Genomic DNA, 25525 nt, shown 5'->3' with positions numbered 1-25525 from the left:
AAAATGGATGAGAATCAGATATAGCAGAGTTTATCTCTTGTACTCAAAGAAGAAAAAAGCCTAAATGTTACTTTTTTATTGTAAGGGGCTAAAGTGACGACTTTCCATTGTGTTAGAAGAAAAACTACCTTTTCTAAAACTGGCCATCAACCAAAATCCTATGTGCATGGAGGTATCCGGACTGACCCTTATTGTCAGACATTGGGGTACATCTGGCCAGCCATGCTGGCGGCTACATACCGATCGCCATCTCTATTGAAACATGCCCGCTCAGTCATCTAAGTGAACCTGTCGAGAGACCGGGACAAGCCTACAGTGGAGGGCTATCTTATGTCCGGCACAAGATGCAAGTCATCTGCAGTGAGCCTCAGTAAGACACTCTTTACATATGGTCCCCGCATTAGACCACCACATTTTTTATACAATCACCCTGGACAGATCGGCGTGGTCAGATAACGGGTTTTCACAGCAAATGATGAAGGCACTTGCCACTTCCAGATCTGCTGATGCCTTCAAACTGCCTTGATGCCTTAAAACTACTTTAAGTACAAGTAATGACTCCACAGTCCCTAGAGAGGAATCCGGGACCTCCGTCAACGAGGATCTATTGTGTTGTACATGTCTATAGTATATGGAAACAATTGGGAGACTAACACACATTGCCGTCAGTAACACCGCCCCGTTATTGGAGTCTGGGACTTACAATGGAGTTTGGTCATTTAGATACGTAATTGAACATATAGGTTGAGTCTGCTGCCAAAAACATTGCGGATGGGGGGGGGTAGAGGAGGTCATATATGAACCACTTAAAGGAATAGAAATTGGGTAAGAGTCAGACGGCCGTATAAATCAGACAGAGATGGGAACGCAGTGTACGGACTGGCCGGCGGCTCTACCCACCTGCACAGAAATACATGAAGAGGTCACGCGAGAGTTGAGATAGCCGCCGGCCAGTCCGTGCACTACGATCCGATCCCCGTCCATCTTACATACACTTAGGTAGAAGAAGGTTGATGGGCAAATAAACAATGAACATATGATTTTCGGGTGAATGATGGTTACGCGGATGTAGTCGCACACATCTCAGTCCATGTTGGCCCCTATATGTTCACTGTCCTGGTGAATGATCTTTCTAGGATTGTTCTTTCACAGAACTATAGCCAGCAATTATTGGATGGAAATCTGGAAACAGAGCTAATTTCTTAGCAAATGATAACGATTTGTCATCGGTCGGCTAAATTATTACGTTTCATTAATGAATGAACATTTTGGTTTTGCCGAGCTCTAGACCAATGTGTACGGCCACCTTTAGTTTTCACTTTGCTGATTGATCGGCCTGTTTACTGACATATATAGCATGGCGATCTTCTCCAATTCCGAGCTTGGAAAGAGATTCCACACCATGCCCAACTTTATATAAAATTTGTGAAAAATAATTTTGCACGTACGCAGCCCAATCCATTGGGCTAATGAAGCATTTGCAGGCATCGGTGACCAAATAATTCAGCAGACAAGTATCTGGACTATGTCCCACCATTACGTTTTGCCATCATATACTGGTGCCCAAATATATAACATTGACACTACACGACAGAATGAGGGCGTCCCTTTAAATTCCCAGTGGACGTCTATAGCTGCTCACTACATGTGTCAGGGTAACGTCACACATACAGAGAAGTGGATGAAATGTGTGCCCAGGCTACCATACCTTCTATTGAATATTTAACCCTTTACATATACACAGTGTACACACACGTCACCATGTAACGCACCTTCTATATATCTGAGGAAGGGGCTATGCCAGTAAACGGCTTGTACAGAACACTTGTAAGGCCATTATCTGATCTCAAGCACCATCTCCTAGAGGGGGTTCGTTAACAATCTCAGGTTCTAGAACGATTTTGGGGTTAAGAACAGGTGCCAGGTAGACAGGTAACAGGCAGAATAAAACAAAATAGGGTTACAATAGTTCTACATATAACTATGTCCACCCATGGAACTAACATGCATGGCTCTCCTGGATCTGTGCTCATTTCCGGTGGCTTTACTGGCAAAAGTCATCTCTTGTTTTTTACTTTTTTTGCTGCAAAAATAAACTATTATTTTATAGACAAAATTCACAACGTAACAATATAAACCACCTGTATCCACACAATTGAAGAAACATTGCATAAAGTCAGCTACATATACCATTACATCAGGGACAGCTTAGAGGTTGAGGTCCTGTGTGAGTGGATGGGTACCTTCACCTCCACACCACAGAAGGGTCGTCCCTCCATCTCCACACCACAGGCGGGTCGTCCCTCAGTCTCCACACCACAGGCGGATCGTCCCTCAGTCTCCACACCACAGGAGGGTAGTCCCTCCATCTCCACACCACAGGAGGGTCGTCCCTCAGTCTCCACACCACAGGAGGGTCGTCCCTCAGTCTCCACACCACAGGAGGGTCGTCCCTCAGTCTCCACACCACAGGAGGGTCGTCCCTCCATCTCCACACCACAGGAGGATCGTCCCTCCATCTCCACACCACAGGAGGATCGTCCCTCCATCTCCACACCACAGGAGGGTCGTCCCTCCATCTCCACACCACAGGAGGGTCGTCCCTCCATCTCCACACCACAGGAGGGCCGTTCCTCCATCTCCACACCACAGGAGGGCCGTCCATCCATCTCCACACCACAGGAGGGCCGTTCCTCCATCTCCACACCACAGGAGGGTCGTCCCTCCATCTCCACACCACAGGAGGGTCGTCCCTCCATCTCCACACCACAGGAGGCCGTTCCTCCATCTCCACACCACAGGAGGGTCGTCCCTCCATCTCCACACCACAGGAGGGCCGTCCATCCATCTCCACACCACAGGTGGGTTGTCCCTCAGTCTCCACACCACAGGTGGGTCGTCCCTCCATCTCCACACCACAGGAGGGCCATCCATCCATCTCCACACCACAGGTGGGTCGTCCCTCAGTCTCCACACCACAGGAGGGCCGTTCCTCCATCTCCACACCACAGGAGGGCCGTCCATCCATCTCCACACCACAGGAGGGTCGTCCCTCAGTCTCCACACCACAGGAGGGTCGTCCCTCCATCTCCACACCACAGGAGGGCCGTCCATCCATCTCCACACCACAGGAGGGCCGTTCCTCCATCTCCACACCACAGGTGGGTCTTCTCTCCATCTCCACACCACGGGCAACATACCCAATGGCTCAATCGGCAAGGAAAAAAAAGGCCTTTGAAACATTGGGGTCACAGATTTTGGCTGCTTAAGGCATAATTCCTACTATTTTCATGGCTGCGGTGGGATACACACCGCACTATGTGATCATGCATGGATGGAGGGATGCACTCGTCCTCTTGGTCATCAGCTGGAGGCGCTCTATACAACAATACTGTCTTGCTCCATAGCAGGCACAATTGTGTAATACCCCCGCTGTTAATTATATGTAGCGTCAATATATATGTAACGTATATATAAAATACAAAGACTGTACAGACGACAAGTTAGCTTATATTCAGTGGCTATTTGGAGATTATCCGGATGTGAAATGAACCAAATTTTCAAAGCCGGTTGCAGTAGGCTTGTTCTTTCCTTCGGGGAACAATGAGGGAATGCACTGATGTCAGCAGCTTATGGGATAGCCATGGCCCGCTGGAGCAATGCTATGCTTGCACCGCGCCTAGTCTGAGCGTTTAATACCTTCTACATAGCTGCCATGTTAGAAAAGGAAGGGGAACATGAAATCAGACATGTATGCACTCTGGGTATGGACATAGTGTTGTGTGCCAGGAGCTATTTACATCACCATGAAGGCGTCATCAAGTTTACAATGGTCGGACGCCCAAAGTAAAAGGAAATAAATACAAAAACTGTGGGGAATCTGGATAGCACAGTGCTGAGATTCGCAGTGGATACCAGTATGGTAGACTTTCCCACTGGAAGGAGCGTGTCTTGTGGCGCCTGTTATGGCATTTTAAGTCCAGGTTTAAGATTGGTCCTTCAACTCGTACCAGGAGTGACGCTACCATCATCATCACGTAGGTTATTTCTTATTAGCGATTCTCCTCTTCCTTGTCGCGAGCATGTCATAGAAGGGATCTTTACTAATACTTGCTCTGTAGGAAGACCGAACAAAAACACATTAGGGGAAAACACACCACAGATTAACGCTAATTATTAAATTAGCCCCCTCCCCCACCCCTGGCATAACCTAGCATCGTTCTGTAGTGCGCGACATGTGTGCTCGGTATTATTGGGCAATCTACGCTATTGGGTATGTTCTCGCAGGGCGGACATGCCGCAGATCTGCGTCCTGAAATGCAGGCAGAAAATGCACACTGTAGTAGCAAATCACTAAATGAGCTTTAGGCAGAGGTGGAAAAAATGCTGCAAAGTAAGAAAACTTTCAAAAGTTATTAAGTGAAACAGAAACAGCAGTGTAGGAGGCTTAAAACGGAGTAAGGAACAGCCAAACTATTACAAAGGTGAGGTTGTGGAAGACAGTTTCATATCAAAGGTCATACACCATAGAGAGACTGAGCACAGCAGCAAGACACAAGGTAGTTATACTGCATCAGCAAGGTCTCTCCCAGGCAAAGATGTCTAAGATGACTGAGGTTTCAACATGTGCCGTTCAAGGTCTTTTGAAGAAGCACCATGAGATGACCAATGTTGAGGACCGTAGATGCAATGGTCAGCCAAGGAATATTACACTCTCTGCCATTGCTCGATACAAACTCTTCTAAGGCACAAATATGTGGCTGAGGAGGACAGAGGATTAAGATCTGGGCACCGAACTATCATTCATCACTTATTCAGAGGACCGGTGATAAATGCCTATGGCTGAAATGTCCCATAGTAAAACAAGAGCTGAGCGAGTCCCAGTAATGCTGCAATTTTACTTTTGATGAAAAATCATGAACAATAAAACTAAAGCTTTAAAATTAAGAGCAGTTATATAGAAGTCAGGTATATAGGTCAAGTTAGTAGTGGGGGAAAGTGCCCTAATCCAAGTAGATTTGTACCAGATGAGCAACAATTAATGATAGACCAAGTTGGTTATGGGATGACTGGGCAGAGGTACTGGTCAATACAGCACACCTCCTGTTTACGTGGCAAGATGTGCCGCTCACGACTTCTTACGGTGCATTTACACTGCACGATTATCGGGAATGAGCAGTGTAAAGAGGATGCCAATCACACGAACAAGCAAAATGCCCATTGTGCTTAAAAATCATTGTTCTCAGCAGCACATTGTCCTATGTAAATAGGACATGTGCTGCCGAGAACAATTACTACATTTGTGCACAGAATGATCTGTCAATGAACGTTCTGTATCCATCGGAAGTGTGGTTGGCCTACTTGAACACGCTATTAAATGGAATACGTCAGCAGGTTTTTGCTGTGTAATCTGAAGACAACGGGAGATAGCGGCTAAAACACAGAATTCAGGGATGTCGCTTGTCAAGAGCGAGCCGTTTACTAACTGAAGGATTTATCACTAAGAGATTCACATTGTTGGACTAATCCGGCAACGCCCCTTTCTGTGATACGCAGCTCATAGTCTATGGACCATGTATATACAAAGCCTGGTGTGGGCGGGCTTAGCTGTGGTGTGGGCGGAGTTATCTTCCTCAGCTCTGCTTCATTCTAAAGCTAAAAGCTCCGAATGTGTCAGAACGGCTGCACCCAGTAAACTAAGTGATACAACGTTGGATTCAGCTTCTCTTTGCCTGCATCGTGCTGCTCTCAGATGAGGTAGCAAAAACCTGCAGACATTCTCTTTAAATCAGGGGTCCCCAACTCCAGGCCTCGAGGGCCGCCAACAGTGCAGGTTTTCAGGATTTCTTTAGTATTGCATCGGTGGTAATGTGATCATCTGCACAGGTGATGATTCCAACCCCTGTGCAATACTAAGGAAATTCTGAAGACCTGCACTGTTGGCGGCCCTCGAGGCTTGGAGTTGGGGACCACTGCTTTAAATGATCGTTGATCAGTAAACATGCAGCCGACTGATGGGTCAGGTTGTCTAATGTAAACGGACTGTTAGGCTGCATACAGCTTGCAATCAGTCACAAACAAGTGTAATTGCCACCATATTTACAAGGACCAAGGATGGGAATCAAACATTCGTTCAGCCCATTGTTAGTGCATGTAGCTGAGCCTAGCTGGGTATGTGATCTTGAAGGCGTTACACCATTTATCTGCAGAGTTTGACTAGTAAAAGCTCCTCAGGATTTCTACGTGTAGCTCCGTGACTTATCACTAACTAGTGGCCATGACTCACTTGATAGACTTTATCCATTCTTCTTTCTCCTCGGGTGTAGGTGCAGATATTCTGTACACAACATGGTTTCCCTCCACCACTCTCCCATCTGCTTCTGTCTTACAAGCTTTGATAACTTGTCCTTTGTGGCTTGGATTGAATAGCTCAAAACAGTTCTGGAATATTAAAAAAAAATTAATAAATAGATTAGAGATACATTATCGGTGGTGTCTGCCAGGTCACAAAGGCATCATATGCTTTACTGCTGCGTGGGGGAAATGTAGAAAAGGCATCATATGCTTTACTGCTGCGTGGGGGAAGTGTAGAAAAGGCATCATATGCTTTACTGCTGCGTGGGGGAAGTGTAGAAAAGGCATCATGTGCTTTACTGCAGCGTGGGGAAGTGTAGAAAAGGCATCATGTGCTTTACTGCTGTGCGGGGAAGTGTAGAAAAGGCATGGTATGCTTTACTGCTGCGCGGTGAAGTGTAGAAAAGGCATCATATGCTTTACTGCAGTGTGGGGAAGTGTAGCAAAGGCATCATATGCTTTACTGCTGCATGGGGAAGTGTAGAAAAGGCATCATATGCTTTACTGCTGCATGGGGAAGTGTAGAAAAGGCATCATATGCTTTACTGCTGCGCGGGGAAGTGTAGAAAAGGCATCATAAGCTTTACTGCAGCGTGGGGGAAGTGTAGAAAAGGCATCATGTGCTTTACTGCAGCGTGGGGAAGTGTAGAAAAGGCATCATATGCTTTACTGCTGCGTGGCGGAAGTGTAGAAAAGGCATCATGTGCTTTACTGCTGTGCGGGGAAGTGTAGAAAAGGCATCATATGCTTTACTGCAGCGTGGGGAAGTGTAGCAAAGGCATCATATGCTTTACTGCAGCGTGGGGAAGTGTAGAAAAGGCATCATATGCTTTACTGCTGTGCAGGGAAGTGTAGAAAAGGCATATGCTTTACTGCTGCATGGGGAAGTGTAGAAAAGGCATCATATGCTTTACTGCTGCGTGGGGAAGTGTAGCAAAGGCATCATATGCTTTACTGCAACGTGGGGAAGTGTAGAAAAGGCATCATATGCTTTACTGCTGCGCGGGGAAGTGTAGAAAAGGCATCATATGCTTTACTGCTGCACGGTGAAGTGTAGAAAAGGCATCATATGCTTTACTGCTGCGCGGGGAAGTGTAGAAAAGGCATCATATGCTTTACTGCTGCGTGGGGAAGTGTAGAAAAGGCATCATATGCTTTACTGCAGCGTGGGGAAGTGTAGAAAAGGCATCATATGCTTTACTGCTGCGCGGGGAAGTGTAGAAAAGGCATCATATGCTTTACTGCTGCGTGGGGAAGTGTAGAAAAGGCATCATATGCTTTACTGCAGCGTGGGGAAGTGTAGAAAAGGCATCATATGCTTTACTACCACACGATCCCTTACTATCATATAGAGTATACACATATTTAGTAACCCCATTATCCATCTAGTCATGTTGGCTGCAGTCACGGGTCACCAGAAGAGCTCGTAAGCAGGTTTTAAGATGTTAATCTGTTACAGAAATGTGGATACAGTTTCCCTTGTTGGGTTATAGGTTAAACTCGATGGACTTGTGTCTTCTTTCAACCTTAAAAACTATGAACTTTGTGCCAGAAAGTTATGGCTCCATCATATCACAAGGAAATCTGTCTGCAGTAAGCTAGAGAAATGGAACTGCAAATGTGGTTGTGATACTAAATACTTGTATCCCCATGTAACAACCGTCCTGGAACAGCTTTTCTTAGATTCTGCATTGTGCCCGTTCCTCTGTTATTCCTCCCGGAAGTGTATGTCTACACCGGCCATTACCACTCCCCTTCTCAATGGCACAGGACCCTACACATTATGTCCAAACTTAAACTGTGCACGGAAACATCCCATTGACCCCAGTCTTGAAATAAAGGGGTGCCATGAAAAAGAAAAAGGCTTAAAATATCTTTAGAAAAAAAAAAATCCTCCTGATGCTCTGATTTTATCTCACACCACAAAGTGATACTGATAATGAAATTAGACTGAGAGCCCCAATGGGCACAGTGATGTTAATGACTGCGCCGCGCTGTGGTATATGATGGCGCTATGCAAATACATAAAAAATACTCACTGGTTTGCGAGGATCTTCAACTTCTCTGATACTCAAATTTTCCAAAGGAATTATACCTCTTGGTTCTTTGTCCTGTAAAAGCATACAGTGTAAGAATGAACAAGTAAAAGTGAAATTCTAATTGCAGAGAAAAAAAATAAACAGAATAAATATGTATAAAGAGATATATGTACAGTATATTTGCAATGACCTCTAAATCGCGCAAATCTTGTATTCTCCACCAGGGGGAGGTACAATGCAAGATATAAAGAACGGGGCTCGAGAACCAACCAAAATGTAAAAGAAATAAGAGCGCGGCGTCGCAGAAAAACGAGCACGGCGTCGCAGAAATAAGAGCAAGTTGTGTCAATTGAACATGATCAGGATTGGAGGTGAACAAGTATGTTTAGAAAGTAGCATAGCCGCATCAGATACTTTTCAGTACGTTGGTTTTTTTTTATGGAGAGCTACTCTGAAGGAGTGTCTTGTGCTCTAGCGGATCCTAGGAGTTCTTGTTTTAAAAAAGATGGCCTTCCATCTAACTATCCACCATGCAGTACCAACACTCTCCAGCAGTGGTCACTGCAGGAGAAATACATGGCTACTTGTAGCCATAAAAAAAAAAATAGATGATTGCTCTGGTGGCTGCATTTTGAAAGGGGGTGTTTCGTGCAGGCATATCATATTGAAGAGCCATCATATCAGATCAGTGGGGGTCTGACCCCATGTGTACCCACCGATCAGCAGTTATTAGGTTTGTCTGTAGCCAGATGTAAGCAGTGTACAAGCTGGAAGAGCTCCATTCAACATATAGTGGCTGCTCATGAGAACTGCAGCTCAGCTCCTATTTAAAGGGGTTGTCCAGGCTGAACTGACAAATCTGCAGTCACTTTATGTGGCTGCAAAGTGCAGAATTGTGACACTGTGCGATGCATACACCGCCATATTCCGTATGCGGATGGGTGATCACTTGATCACATGTGTGCTATTTGCATAGTGACAATTAGACTCATCTGGGTTCTCTTAATTCTATTCTCTGCAGAGAATCCCAGTAAGACTAGTCAGTACATGACAGCAAGTACAGATATCTCACACATGATGACCACCCACGGGGGAAACATGACAGTGTATGCATCGCAGTGTCACAATTCAGAAGTCGCACAAAGACTGCAGACCTTCAATTTCAGTGAATAAGAGCTGAGCTGCAGTATCTGGCAGTGGCCGCTATACATTGAACAGCGCTGTGCTCCAACACCCGGCACAGAAGGCGCTAATAAAAGCTCAATCTGATAATGATCACCTATGCAACGGATAGATTATATTATACACCTGTAAATCACCTTTAAAATGGTTGTAGGCTCGTCCACTACTTTTATATTGATGGCATATCCTTGAGATAGGTCATCATTATCAGATCGTGGGGGTGCGACACCCGGCTCCCCTGAATATCATCAGTTCCCCGACTACAATCAGTTGTGGAGTGGAACCAGGACAGCTCTGTCAACTGGATAGTGGCTGTAGTTGTATACGGCAGATGAACGCCTACTCATTCCAATAGGGCCACCGATGTGCAGTATTCGGCCGCGGGCACCATAGCGCTAACAGAGCTGTGCTGTTCCGAAACCAATCACATCCGGCTGCCACCAGAACTGGGAACAGTAGATTAGCAGGGGTGTCCACCGATCTGATATCCATGACCTACCCGGATAGGTCATCAACACAAAAGTAGTGGAGAACACCTTTACATAAGATTCTACAAATGCTGCTCAAGTTGTAGGTTTGGAAACAAATCGAGTATGTAAGTCCTCAATTTGGATGACCATATTTCGGATATACACAATCATTGTGTAATCCATTCCCTTGTCGGTGAAGTGCCACCTTCATTCATAGAGATACCTATAGATGTGTTAGTGTCTACATCTGGATATGTGCCAAGGAGAACGCATCGGTGAGATTTGGCTCCTGGGATGAACCACTTTAAGTGTGCCAACCAGTTATAATACAGCCTTCCGGCTCTCGAAAATGATCAACGTTTAGTGAAGACACCAAATCTACTCACCGTTGTGTATTCAAAGTAATACAGGCAATTATCAGTCAAGATGAACCATCTGCGTTTCCACGTCTTCACTCTTCCTCCTGCAGGACACAAAGATCACGCCATGAAGAAACGAGTCTACAAATGGCCGCGCTGCACAAGAACCTCCAGATCTAACCTCTTCACTTCTAGGACACGTGGAGGAGATCTGGCCCCCGTTCTTTAGTTATAGAGTTGTCCTTTATGTAAGAACACCTGCTTTCACTTATCCAGCACATTGTCATTAGTTACTGGAGTCTCGCTCCAAACTGAGAGCGGAAATATAAATTTTAAAAAATGACATATCGAGGGGGGGAAAAAAGGGTCTTTAGAAATTTCCCAAAGGGTTCTCGATTATTTCATATATATGATATAGAATTCTTTTTTTAGAGAGAATCCCTGACTACATTACAGGGCACATCGAGACTGAAGTCTTCTACTGTGCGTGACCAAATGTTAAGACGAGCTCTGGACGGACTCCAGGAGCGATCCCCGAGGAGAAAAATCCGAGCAAAGTTTGTGTGCTGGAATGAAGTCATCCAATATCTCAATTAGCTGGGGCATACTTATTGCAGAAAACCTCCAACGACAAAAATAGCTTCCACCTGTTTTACATTTCATATTTTATGGACGAGGAGGAGATCGGACTTAACCATTTCTACCGTTGAGAACCAACCGGCTATAGGCATGCTGCCGTCCATCCTACCATAAAAACTTTTAAAACTTTGTAAGAAAGAAAAATAAAAAACAAGTTTAAGAGAACATTTCAGAATTACAGAGAAAGCGGATGCAAGTCTGGAACAAACAGACGATGTCTGGACACGACAGTGAAGATGACAGCAAATTAAGCAGCCAATGGAGACCAAGAGCGTGACTTGTAAGCATGGGTGTTCAAAAGCTGTGCAAACTCATGCTTCTCTGCCCATTGCTCCATCGCAGAGTCATCTAAGGAACCTAGGGGTCTTCAGCCCTTGTTGGATGATCATTACGGGCGCTTTTTACAAGGCTTACAGTGTGAACCTAGGGGTCTTCAGCCCTTGTTGGATGATCATTACGAGCGCTTTTACAAGGCTTACAGTGTGAACCTAGGGGTCTTCAGCCCTTGTTGGATGATCATTACGAGCGCTTTTTACAAGGCTTACAGTGTGAACCTAGAGGTCTTCAGCCCTTGTTGGATGATCATTACGAGCGCTTTTTACAAGGCTTACAGTGTGAACCTAGGGGTCTTCAGCCCTTGTTGGATGATTATTACGAGCGCTTTTTATAAGGCTTACAGTGTGAACCTAGGGGTCTTCAGCCCTTGTTGGATGATCATTACGAGCGCTTTTACAAGGCTTACAGTGTGAACCTAGGGGTCTTCAGCCCTTGTTGGATGATCATTACGAGCGCTTTTTACAAGGCTTACAGTGTGAACCTAGGGGTCTTCAGCCCTTGTTGGATGATTATTACGAGCGCTTTTTACAAGGCTTACAGTGTGAACCTAGGGGTCTTCAGCCCTTGTTGGATGATCATTACAAGCGCTTTTTACAAGGCTTACAGTGTGAACCTAGGGGTCTTCAGCCCTTGTTGGATGATTATTACGAGCGCTTTTTACGAGGCTTACAGTGTGAACCTAGGGGTCTTCAGCCCTTGTTGGATGATCATTACGAGCGCTTTTTAAAAGGCTTACAGTGTGAACATAGGGGTCTTCAGCCCTTGTTGGATTATCATTACGAGCGCTTTTTACAAGGCTTACAGTGTGAACCTAGGGGTCTTCAGCCCTTGTTGGATGATTATTACGAGCGCTTTTTACAAGGCTTACAGTGTGAACCTAGGGGTCTTCAGCCCTTGTTGGATGATCATTACGAGCGCTTTTACAAGGCTTACAGTGTAGGAGAGCAATGATGGATTCATCGCTGGGGAGAGTCATGTTGATTCTCCAATTTACAGCATTAGGCCCTATGGTAAATTGGATTCCAGTTTGGGAGACTGGGCTCCGTTTTCAGCTTTATCTCTTTTCGGTTGACAGGTCGGAGACTGATGGTACTTATGAATCCATTATCCATGCCCTAACGTCATTACACAATAATTTTATTACAGATCTTGTAGTTGGAAGACATCTTGGAAGAGAAAATGATATTATAGACCCAAGAGTCGCCATGAACAGCCTTCCTGCAAGGCATCATTGCACAGCCCGAACGCTGCAAACCAAGCGGGAAACCCTACATCTCATACAGAATTCACACATACTGCCCATGGATGGAATACTATCAATCATGGCTTCTAAGGAGGAGCATAAAACATTGTAAGGAAGATGTGAATTTTTAAAGGGAACCGGTCACCTCGTAAAACGCTATTTATCCTACAGGTATTGAGTTAATCCACAGGTAAATAGCGTTACAATTAGTGAGGAGCGCAATTGCTCATTACTGGAGTTTTCCTAGGGTGCTCGGGTATGCACCAAGTATCGCGGGTGCTCGAGTGACGTGTTCGCAAAACATATGGGCCCAGGAACTCGGACCTGTCACTCGAGCACCCATGATACTCTGTGCATACCCGAGCACCCTAGGCAAACTCAAGTAACAAGCCCTTGCGCTCATCATTAGTTACAATGCTTCCTGGCTGCTGCACTGAAAGTGAACTTATTTCCTCCGGAGAGCTGCCGGCTTTCAGTCATGGGGGTGTTCACAGGGTAGCTACAGTATGCAGTGAGCAGCGCCCGGGCATGGTGATCGAGAGCTAGCTCTGCACAGTGTCGGGGTGTGATTATAGCCGCAATCCATAGTGTTCATCCATAGACTGAAATGGCTTCATGCATGCCCCAAGACTGAAAGCCGGCGGCTCCTGGGAAGAAATATGTTCATGTTCTCTCAGCAGCTGCACTTAAAAGTAAGGCAGGTGGGTATCATTGTAACACCATGTACCTGCAGATTAAACCCTATATCTGTAGAGGGGGTTTCTGGTTTTGAAAAATTACTGTCAATCAGCTACAACCTATGCTTTGCTTACCCTCCCCAGGTCTCAACTTTTGCTCCTGGTGTCTGCAGCCAGTAATGGAGCTCAGCGGCTCTGCCCACGGTGAAGGCACGAGCCGCTGAGCTCACCGATTGACTACTGTGCCCGTCTTTACTACAAGCAAGAAAAACTACAATAAGATTTCTGCACTAACATCAATCCTTAACTATAATGTTTTCTTACATCCAATCCAAGTAATGTTTAACCATTTATCTGCAATTCCAGAATAGATGGCAAAGAGAACCTGTCACAAGGTTAATACTGCTCATCTGCGGAGCAAAAACTTGGATTCTAAGTATGGATGACTTGGGCTTCTTGCTGTAGTTTTATCTGCTGCAGCTCTACTACTACTATGTAGTCATCCAAAGCCATAAACTATCCATGCAGAGAGATTGGGCGCGATCAGCCTGTGCACAGCATAAGTGGAAGACTTAATAATGGCACTGGTGGGGTTAAACAGAGCTCATCACAGAGACAAAGCCATGATCTTATCAAAACTACAGCAAGCAACCCAGTGCTGAAATCAAGATATCTGTTCCCTTCTTATGCTCTCCTGAGATTGAGAAGAATAAAGATGGCAATAGATTCTTATGTACCAAACCCCGATGTATGATGATGGTGGTAAACGGTATATTATAGATACAGCTATATATTCATCGCTCCCACCTGTTGCAGGACGATACATCAAGCCTATTAGCAAGAGCAACCCCAGCAAACCCAAGTGTCCTGCTCATCAGAAAAGAGAACATCTAATCTGTTTGCTTCCTGAGGGACGTGTATCGTATTGATTTCCAATAATGCGCTGCTCCACAGGGCGGAAAGTATTTATGAGAAAGCAAAAATGTTGCTTTTCACACACTATTAAAAGCCAAATAAAAAAAATAAAAAAATACAATTAAATTCTTTTTCCAAACAGTAAAATTACTTAAAAACAATGAAGACGGTATAAATAATTTTAAGCTAACTATAAGACTTTAAAGGCACAAATCTGATGTCATCCTTTAGGAAATCAGCAGCAGAACTATAGCAGCCTTCGCTACATATACAGGCTAAGTTTCCATAAGATTGCCTATTGGAGCGGTCAGAAACCGATAAGAGGTCTATAGGGGAAAGAAATAAAATACATCGCTGGATTTGGTCTGTTGAAACCATCATCAAAACCTCTTAACAAGAAGTCGCTAATATCACTGCCAAAAAAATTCCCCCCCCAAAAAAATCAATGTAGTTATACACTTTAAATACTATTTGTTTGCCCTTCAGCACACTCACTAACCAAGCATGCCTTCGCAAAAGGCGGAGAAGAATAAGTAGCTGTCAGATGCCTTTGACAGCGAGATTTCTCCTGGGGTAATAAAAGATTGGACATGATGAAATCCAACATGCCCAATCCTTCCTTCCCTGAACATATAGCTACAAGAACATGCCTTTTATGCTAGCCTGCATATTTTCGTATAGGAGAATCAGGAAATCTCCACAATATAAGAAAATTTTGGTTTGCGAAGATCATCTTATAGGGTTACTCTCAAGTTGGCTCTTGAGCAGCTCAAAACTCTGCAGCCTCCTTACTTTCTGGTTTCTAGCGGGGCAGGCACTTGTGTGGAGTAGCAGAGCTGTGGCATTAGTAGAACTATAATGCTCAGCACTAGTTCTGCTGTAACACATTCAGCTGTCAGTGGTTTGTTTTGAGTCTACACTGGTATCACTGTATTTACAAGACATGTGAATATGTACATGGCTAGGGGAAGTGCGAGCAGTAATTAAAGCTGCTCTGGAAATCGCTCATGGTGGGAGCTGGTGATTTTGCTGAATTTCTAACAGCAGTTTGTCAGGAACTGAGAGGGGGGAGGTGATCAGCTTACTGCTGAATATAAATCAATGGGCTGGAGAGAGGTGGCTGGGACATTAGGATATACTGCAAATTGTATCCTGGAATGTAGCTACTGAGCATGCTCAGCAAGGCTCTGGTGACCAAGTTCTATGGAACCTAGCTGTACACTATGTAAGATAAAAGCTCTTGTACCAAGAGAATGACAGAAAATAGAAAAAGCAAATCATTTGCAAAGTTGCTTATTTTCATGCTATTTAACTGACTAAAGCAATTTATTAATGTCAGAAAACCCCTTTACGCTTTCTCTAAAAACTCCTCAAGTCTATATATCGGGGGAGCCAGTTTGTCCCTTCTATTATATTCTTAAGACAGCGACAACACATTTGTCCTGTAGATTATAGACGTCCAGACATGTGGCAGAGTGTAATGATTTCCACAGAGAAATCAGAAGTAGATTTCTAAGACATAGCAGGACAAGGAATTAAAGAGGTAACGAGAAAAGCAGAAAGCCAGTCTTGTGAGCCTAATGTCCTTTTCCTGATTTGGGCATTTGCGTTTTCACTCCAAATGAAATCTTTACCCAGAAGTACTGAAGCAGATGTAGAGAGAAAAAGCAGCTCTGTTCCCCAATCCGCCAGACACAAGTCTAGTTAGTGAGAAGTTAAAGGTTTTTAATTTTAGGACAAAGTCTTCCACTCCCCCAACTCTACCCCACAAGTCTCCCAGCTCAGAAATAATAATAAAAAAAAGGTACAGGAAGCATGGACTTTTTCTGCGCAGACGCCTATGATGTCCACTGTAGACTGGAAATCGGCAAAATGCTGCACCATTTTGTAATTTTAACCGAAGGAGTTGGAAACAAATATTAATTTTGGTGCTTTTTGCCTACAATTTTCGTCCAAAAAGACTTCGCACAGCTGAACTGAGCAGCTCTGTAATAAAGCACTTCCGGTAGTCGCTAACATTGGAACAGCTGATCAACGGGTGTCGCACCTCCAAAAGGTATTACTGACCTATCTTAAGGGTGCAGTCAGACGGTCGTATAAATCCGACAGGACCACAATGCACAGACTGGCCGGCGGTTCTCCTGACCCGAGTGCGACAGCTTCATGTATTTCTATGCAGTTGTCACGCTTTGGTCGGGAGAGCCACCAGCCAGTCCGTGCACCGAGTTCTGATCTTGGTCCAATTTATAGAGCTGTCTGACTGCGCCCCAAGGATAGAATGTCAATATATAAGTCCTGGATAACTGCTTTAAGTTCACCTATTTCTTGCCAAAATTAAGACAAATCCTATCCAAAGATACCACCTGTTGTTCATAACAAATGCAAAGACTGATAAAACAATAGTGTAACTGTGGTACTAAAAGAAAAGATCCACATGACAAATTGAGGTCCAAAAAGAACGGTCTACTAGAAGTGCGGCTACAGGGAGAAAATTAAGTTATATTCTCCCTGTAGCCACTTGTTTCCAGTCTTTGGGGTAACACTGGGGCTGTGAACATTCACACTGATAGCATAGTCATCCACAATCTTCAGTACAGTGGGGGAAAATGGTATATACAGTCCGAATGTGTGCTAAAAGGACGATTTTGCAATATGTAGGGTCTGTAGAAGTATATCGATGACATTGTGGCGTGAACAGAGCCTCTCACTAGTTTTCTCCAAATCTCAGTAATGCAGAAATTGGACTGTGTTCACACCAGCTTACAATGACACTAGAAAACTGTGACAGGAAGGCATCTGTTCTCTGGAGAAAAATGGTAGCCACTTATGGCAAATTTTAGATGCAAGGACATTTATTTCTATCACAAGATAGACCTTTCCCTACCATTCTGCAAGTCTCCATATATTACATCAAAACTAACATACTTGACATGCAGAAGTATCATGAATGACTATTGGAAAAAATAACAATTACTCAAATGCATGGATTTCTCCGCAGGAACAGTGTCCTAGAGGTCTCTACGGGGTCCATCCATCCTCCAGGTCAACCTTTGACCAGAGAGTAGAGCACAATTAGACTTCATTCCATCATGCAGATTGTGTTAATATAATTGGGTCTTTTTAGTTAAATTTCATACAAACAAGCCAAGCCAGGCAGTGAAATGAATCACAGCTACAGAAGCCTATAATGAAATGGAGATGGATCACCTATCTCTGCTGAAGGCCATCAAGAAAACATCTCTGAATCATTGACTTAATTGTTCCCCTTCAGTCTTGGTTAAATTGAACTGTTAACACAAAAAGGTTTTCAACTACATACATTTATCACATATCCTAGGGACAAAAGTAAGATCACTGGGCGTCTGAGCCCTAAACGTTCACCCATCTTGAAATTGGGGGTCCTGAACTACTCTTGAATGGAGCAAGTGGATACTGCCGAGCTATCAGTCCCATAGAAAGTGGATAGAGTGGTGGTCAACCATGGGCACTACCCATCCATTCACATAGGGGACTTTATTATTCTCAAGATCACTGACCCTCAGTGCAATCATACACTTACCGCCTAATTTGTAGATGAGCGAGGTGTTTAAGGAGAGTCTATCAGAACAAAATGACTGTTCAAAGCAGGCACAGGTGATCTGTGTTCAACCTTGGTGTGGCCAAAGAGTTCAGTGAACCTTCCCACCCACATGTTTCCACCCATCTTGGCAGTAAGTCCTAAAAGTCAGTATCGACCCTTTATCAAGCCTTGCCACATGACTTAGGCAAATTAGATCTGCTGCCGTGCGCTGGTGAGGGGCAAACACCCTGAAACATGTGTCTGAAGATGGAGTGTCTGATTTGTCTTCATATCGTAAGTCATGTGCAAAGGCTCGTTAAGGGATTGATATTGACTTTTAGGTTTGCTACATCCTAGAGACGGTACTAGTCCTCTTCCTCTCCGAAGGGGCTATTTGCATATTTAAAAACCTCAGATGAGCATTGCATGGCCTATAAGTCTCCTTATGCCAACCTGGCACTCTCCACAAGGAGAAATGTTACCCCTTCGACTCATTACTGTCTGTGTAAGAACTAGACAGGTCCTCCAGGTGTGACAGATGCTCTTTGTAGACACTTTCAACCCAGTCCAAGAGATAAGGCACCTTCTACTTACTTAGAATTCTCTAAGAGGGTACATGAAAATTAAAAATGGGCTCGTTAATCCTGGGTATACCTTTTTCAGCCCCTTCTTTATGGAGATCAGTACAGGACTAAGATAACAGACTTCAGCAACGTCATCTTCTCATAGACAAATTATCATTTTTGGCTGGATTGATATTAATGGTTGAGCTTCATTTTGCTCCTTTGGTCTTGATGGACATTTGGAAAATCTATAGGGACCTATATTGATTTTCAGAAGTGTTAAGTGAAGCAGTGAGCTAGAAAGCAGCGGTGGCAATGTTAAACGTAACTCAATCCACCTGCTGATTTTCCTGCAGAAAGCACAACGCAAGCTGCGCACCACATGATTTATTCATGAGCATTTGGAGGACCACTTCTGCTAATTTCACCCAATTCCTTTGGGAATTTAATGACCAGCAGGGTATGCATGGAAAGCAGCCACGGCAAGGGCAAACATCACTCAGTCTAATGTCGAACAGCTTGGCCCGATCTGCAGCACTACACTTGACGGGAGAAGGAAGATGGCTTCCCCCCAATCTTCTGTCTTTCCTCATGCCATAACTCATCCATTGCTGTCCTGATTTCTACCACTACTGTTCAAATTGGCAAATATTCTCTTTAAAATGCAACAAAAAGATAATTAAGTGCCCAATTAAATCGTGCTACATTGTTCTGCAAGAACAGGAGAATTTGGCACGCCAACGGTGAGTATACACACGGCGTGACACAAAGGTTACCTGTAATGGGCTAAGAACACCAACACACATTATAGTTTGATCATTACCCTACCGGTACGAATCAACGACCTCTCCTGATGTAACATTTTGTGAACACCCGTACTCCCCATAAAATACCACATCTATACCATATATTCTTAGACCTCTACTTTGTGTGGTTCCTCATGGAAACATACGAATAAGACTGACAACTCCGTGTTACCATTCCCCTCATCATTGGGGAGTGCCACTATAGTCTGACACAGTTCTACAGAAATAATGCAATATCATATATAACAAAAAAAAAATAGACCCCAATAATAATGCACTTTCTCCCACCGCCGTCTAGTCCCTACGTCAATTCTGAACCTGTCTAATGAGCGCAGACTCTCTAGGGACGCGTCTCAAGGAGAAACCCCTAATTGTTCACTTATTCCTACATTTCCACCATCTAATTGTGATCATGGGTATGTCTTGTATATACTTTATTACTCGATTCCTTCCAATGCTCCAGACAACATTCATTTGTGTAAATGGGTTTGCCCATAAGAAAGGTATCACCGCCGATCCATAGGACAGGCAATAAATGTCTGACCGGTTGGAGGTCCCATGTGGAAGAACATCCTGCTGACGGAACAGAGTCCATCGCTACTTCGGACCCCCATTTTCATTATTATTGGAGGAAATAAGACATAAAATGTCTCTTGTTGAAAAAAAACAAACATTTAAATTCCCCAGTAACCAAAGTAAAAATAAGAAAAGCTCTTACCCACCTCCCGTAGCGGTGCTGTCCAGCATTATCAGTACTGGGTCTCCCGGTACCCTTGTGACATTGTTATGTCATGTGAGTGCTGCCGCCAAATCGGCAGCTGCTCATCATTAATCCAGCAAGGAGGTTGTTTGCTCTGACAAAATAGTAAAGGATTCAGACATTCATGTAGGCTGCCAGCACCAACAATGCTGGAAAGGTGCTGGTGCGTGCGGGATGGGGCTTTAAGCTTCTCTCACTTACTCCGGGAGGACTCAAGCTTTCAAGGTGGTGGACAACCCCTTTACAGATGACTTGTCAGTACGATTTATTTATTTATTTTAAAGAAGGGATAGCCCAAGTAGTGGATAAGCCATTAAACAGGCTGTCTAGCCTAAATTGATAAGTCTGCAGTCACTCTGTGTGGTGACTGCAGACTTATGAAAAGGCATCACGCACTGTGTGCCGCGAGGATTTGCCGATTTCTTAGCCGGGACCGGCGGGTACGCAAGCGTTATACATACTCCCGGGCAGAGCCCATCCAGTGGGCGACACCATCTTCTTTTTGCCTACTGGAAATGTATGGAGCGAGGCTGGGCCAACTAGATGGGCTCTGGCCAGGGGTATCTATAAACGCTTTTTGGTTTTTGGTAATAATATAAATGATGCTCACTTTGCGGTAATCCGATGGTAGCGCTGAGAAATCAAGATTTAAAGCCACATGAAAATTAGTCCGGCAGTGATTTGACGACGTATTAATAAAAGGTAAATTGACTTACGTGGCGTGCGGCTTCAAATCTTGATTTCGCAGATTACTACAAAACGGGCACCATTTTTATGGGTGCGGCCATGCCGCTAGTTTCAGTAGTAAAATCGTTCTCACAGCTTCCTTTTAAAAAGGCATGAAAAATGGGAAAAATTCTCCTTTATTTCACAGAAATCTCATTAATATTCAATCTTGCCGACACCGGGCCGGATAATCTAAGAAACGGATGGTAGAATGACGGACTTTGGGTGGTGGTACATTTTCGGTACAGAAGACCTAGGAAGAACGGGCCTAAAAAGGCGAGACTGCTCAGACCTATTTTTCCAAAAGGGAGACATCTACACCGACACCTTCATCATTGCTTTCTTAAATCTATTATTATTTTTTTTTTTAATTTATAGAGTTTTTTTCTGCAGACTAGGTTAAGTGATCTGGTTACATTAACTCACATTGTGAAAGGATCTATGCCGAAATGTATTTACCAGGTTCTTAATACACTGCCAATGGATACCCCCTTCCCCAGCTGTATGTTCCCCTCCAGGGGATCGTGGTCTGCGGCACTTTGACTTCCTGAGTGCTACGGGCACTTTTGCGGTTATAGAGATCTGCAGGCCGGAGTCTCGGAAGCTCAGTCTCCCAAAATGACTGCAGATCTCAAAATGAAAGCCTTGCAAAATTAGTGACTGGTAAATGGCGATGCTGGTTAACTAATCAATATTAGGAAGAAAAAAAAAATTTTGGAAGCTTGGCAGAAGAATCAGGAAGATTTTTCCAACCAAAAACAAAAGTGCAAAATGGTGATTATGGTCGAAGAAAATAATAATAACAAAAAAAATTAAAAAAAAGCACAATTCTGTGATTATTTTTAAAATTAGCAAAAAAAAAAAAAAAATCGTGGATGAATAACTAAAATTGTGTGGCTGGAAGCGTTTGTGTACGTACCTCCTAACGCAGAATAAGCAGAGACAGCCAGTCACAGAACAGAAAGGTGAAAGGTCATAGGCCATAAGGAAAACAAGAAGGCACATTTAAACCACTTATTAAAAATCATAGCCGAACCAAACCAATACAAACTCACAGAGAAAAAAAAAAAAAAAAAAAAAAAAGACACACAAAAATAAATCACCGTTTGTAAATAAATGCATTCATATAGAAAATATAATTTTTTTTTTTTGTGGAAAACCATACCTAATACATACAGCACAGTAAAGGGACTGTTCAGAGCAAGGTTGTCTGGCTTTGCGGAGAAAAGCTCAATTGCAACCCGTCATTACTTTACCAGGGATTAGCGGCATCACTAAGTTTGGTGTCTCGGGTCTGTGGTTTCTCTAATGGCTAGGACTACTATAAGTAAAGGGAATCTGTCGTCAGGTTTTTGCTACCCCATCTGAGAACAGCATAACGTAGGGACAGAGACCCTGATTCCAGCGATGTACCACTTACTGGGTTTGCAGACTTTATAAAAACAAATTCATCTGCTGCAGATCTAGCAGTTCTCTGACTGCGGAGCTCTGTATAACCCCGCCCACACCACTGATTGGCAGCTTGTACACTGTGCATAGGCAGAAAACTGCCAATCAGTGGTGAGGGCGGGGTTACACAGAGCTCAAGAATATTGAGGAATAAATGGAAGCAGGTTTTACAGCAAGTAGCTCAGTAAGTGAGACATCACTGGAAGCAGGGTCTCCATCTGTACATTATGCTCTCAAATTAGGTGACAGATTCCCTACATTGTTTAGATAATGGCAGGGTTGACCTGATCATGGTCGACCTGTAACATACAAGGTGAACTGGCCTTGCTGAACGTCACTTAGACTGGCTGATATCACAATGTTAGGAGGATTCAGATAGGTACTGTATGCTACAATGGTCATTCCAGCAAATAACCTGATGGCAAACCCAGTGGTTGGGCACATACTCAGCAAATCCAAGGCCTTCTATGACAAAAATCCAAGAATCATGTAGTAGCCATAACAGAGGACAATGTAACCTCAAAGCTTGGAGCCCAATAACTGATCAAATTTCAATTGATAGTCATTTTCTGGATTCTGATAAGGTTTGATTATCAAGTAGACCACACAGTCATCTCTCTGCATTTCTGCCCACCTGATGCTTAGAGGAATGCTAAATGAGCAAACGAATAAAAGAAAAAAAAACACTTACCTTTCAGTAATTTGCAAGACTTTCTATAAACGCTTAAAGCAAAAGGTTTAATAGTTATTGAGTGAATAGTGGCCCATCCTCTACATGGCCCTCACCCTCTTCATCAGTAAAAACCTTCAGAGGTGGGGCACAGTTAAAGAAGGACACCCGTTATTTTTTATTTATCCCTAAACCTGTGTAGATGGTTGTGTAATGGAAGTGGGTTGATATACTCGCCGATCGCAGTCTTCCCAGGCTTCCAGTGCCGCTCTGGTTCTCTTCTGGGTCACGTGACTTCTACTCCCAATCGCCACTGGGATCTTTGTACAAGTCGGAAGTCGATTTTTCCGTTTATGGGGCTTCAGAACGAGGTTTACATTGTAAAAGAGACTTCCGGCTCACACAGAGCGCAAGGTGATCCGGCTGGTTGGAACCGCAGTCACGTGACTCCGAAGAGGACCAGAGCAGCGCTGGACACAGCGGAAGATCGCGATCGGCGAGTATATTACCGCACTTACACTACAGTACACTCCTTAAAAATAAAAAATAACGGGAGTGCTTCTTTAAACCTCCTTTCCCAGGCTTCATCTTTGAAGGTGGTCACATACAACAAAAACTTTTTGTTTGTTTTTAATACTACTTTTTCAGCCTTTTGATACAGATTGGGCTGTTTGTATTTTTTGGAGGGTTCTAACAGATGGACAGAACAGACAGACACTACATCCGTTCAGTCTGTGTTTATGTTGGATGACCTTGGGATAAGGCTCCATAGGCGGCTAACCTAAAAGTACATCCCTTCATAAGTTTAGGCACATTTTAACTCTTTTTCCCAAAACATGTCAAAGAGTGCATTGTGAGGAATGTCAAAAGTCGCTTCTCAACACCAGGTCAAAAAAAAGAGAGAGAAACCACATCTGAGAATGTGTGGTTTTATATGATGCAGCTACTCGAACTTCAAGGACATATTTGGTACACTTTTCAAAAATGGCCACAATAGAGATCACCTCTCCTTCAACCTCCCTGCGCAAATAGCTACTGAGAGAAACAGATCATTGACAACTCAAGACATCATGGCTGCACGAGACCATGGAACAACAGATTATTGATTCTCATCTCATCCCATGGTCCTCTACGGCCAAAAATGATTGGTAAGCATGGTCAAGTCCAGTATTGGAAACAAGAAGGTTGATTGTTGAAAAACCACTAACCGAGCAATCGCCGGTGAGTGATCGTTACTAGTGATGAGCGAACATGCTGGGATAAGGTGTTATCTGAGCATGCTCGAAACATATGTAGGAGTCCATGCGGCTGCATGTCTCGCAGATGTTTGTAAGGCAATCCCTGCATGTCTCGTGGCTGTTTGTAAGGCAATCCCTGCATGTGCTGCTGCTGTCGAACAGTTATATGCAGGCACAGGAACTGAAACGTATGTTTTGAGCACGCCGAAGTCACTCACCTAGTACCCGAGCATGCTCAGATAACACCTTATTCCCTGAACGTTCGCTTATCAATAATAGTTATGCAATGCTCCTCTGGGAAATTAAATATGCAAATTGTCTCTTCAGGGAGAAATAGGACTTGAACTCTAGCACCACCTATTGGAGGTAGAAATTCTAAAATTAAATATCAAGCCTGTAACAAGCCTCACCACATTACTTAAGATAGAAGTCAAACCAGAAACACAATTTTCAGACATGTTTCGGGGTGTTGACCCTCCTCAGCGCAAAGCATGAGATTTGATTTGGCTGTATAAGAGGCCTCTGACTGGGGGGGTTTAAGGTTGACCGTTTCTCCTTGTGGAGAGTGAAATGCCAAGATAAGGAGACTTATAGGCCATGCGATCCTCCTCTTTTAGTATTGCTACTTCAAAGTTTAGCTCTAGGACTTTAAGTTCTTTTCGATCTGAAGAGGGAATTTGCATATTTAATTTCCAGAAGGAGCATTGCATGGCCTGTAAGTCTCCTTACCCTTGCATGTCAGGCATGTCACTGTACACGAGGAGAGATATTACCCTTTGACCCCAGTCAGAAGTCACTCAAACAGCTAAATGAGATCTCATATTGGGGCAACACCCCGAAACAAGCGTTTACAAATTGGGATTCTGGTTTGGTTTTCAGGTCGCAGTCAGACGGCCGTATAAATCGGAACGAGATTGGAATGCAGTGCATGGACTGGCCGGTGGCTCTCCTAACCGGAGCATGACCGCTTCATGTATTTCATATTCAGGTCGGGAGAGCCGCCGGCACGGAATTCAGATTTTGGTCTGATTTATATGGTCATCTGACTGCGCCCTTATGCCAAGTCATGTGGCAAGGTTCACTGAAGGGTCGCTATTGACTTTTAGGCTTGCTACTTCCAATACGTGGCACTAGAGTTTACGTTCTCTGTCTCTAGATGTGTTACGCAGAATCCGCCATAGGCGTCTTGCTCCATATTTGCAGTCACTATGGTCCAAACAGGCTATGGCACAAATGACTGTTTAGGGAAAATGTTGTATCGAAGAAAGATCATTCATGGATGAAAGATCTATTGTTGAATTAAAGATTTTTTTTCACCAGACTATCTGGCTTAAAAAAAATAAATAAATAATCAAACTCGGCCGACAATTTTTCAGGCGAGGATGAAGTGGTTGGCTAAACTGATCTTTGTTAAGGTAGAATCGTCAATTTTCATCAACTTTATTCTAATGTGTATTGACAACTTTACTCTGATTTACAGGCAAAACTTTCATCATTGGATTTCCAAAAAGTTTCAAAGTTGTCAACTTTTCCTTCCCTG

The 25525-nt window shown here is 43.9% G+C and overlaps 1 protein-coding gene across 1 annotated transcript in view; it reads right to left on the bottom strand.

The window, feature by feature from the left end:
• Window positions 1-2242: 2242 nt before the first annotated feature.
• LOC138645095 (cytohesin-3) overlaps window positions 2243-25525 on the bottom strand; it is a 126173-nt gene continuing 102890 nt past the window's right edge. Inside the window, exons 10-13 of the mRNA XM_069734149.1 lie at window positions 10432-10508; window positions 8394-8465; window positions 6287-6441; window positions 2243-4115 (exon numbers count right to left, since the gene is read on the bottom strand). Of these exons, the coding sequence (XP_069590250.1) occupies window positions 4043-4115; window positions 6287-6441; window positions 8394-8465; window positions 10432-10508 (377 nt within the window). The 3' untranslated portion in view covers window positions 2243-4042. The remainder of the gene's footprint in view (window positions 4116-6286; window positions 6442-8393; window positions 8466-10431; window positions 10509-25525) is intronic.

The sequence above is a fragment of the Ranitomeya imitator genome, chromosome 7 (genome assembly GCF_032444005.1).
Source record: "Ranitomeya imitator isolate aRanImi1 chromosome 7, aRanImi1.pri, whole genome shotgun sequence".
NCBI lineage: Eukaryota > Metazoa > Chordata > Amphibia > Anura > Dendrobatidae > Ranitomeya > Ranitomeya imitator.
Note: the sequence above shows the minus strand (reverse complement) of the source record. Positions and strands in the feature narration are given on the sequence as shown.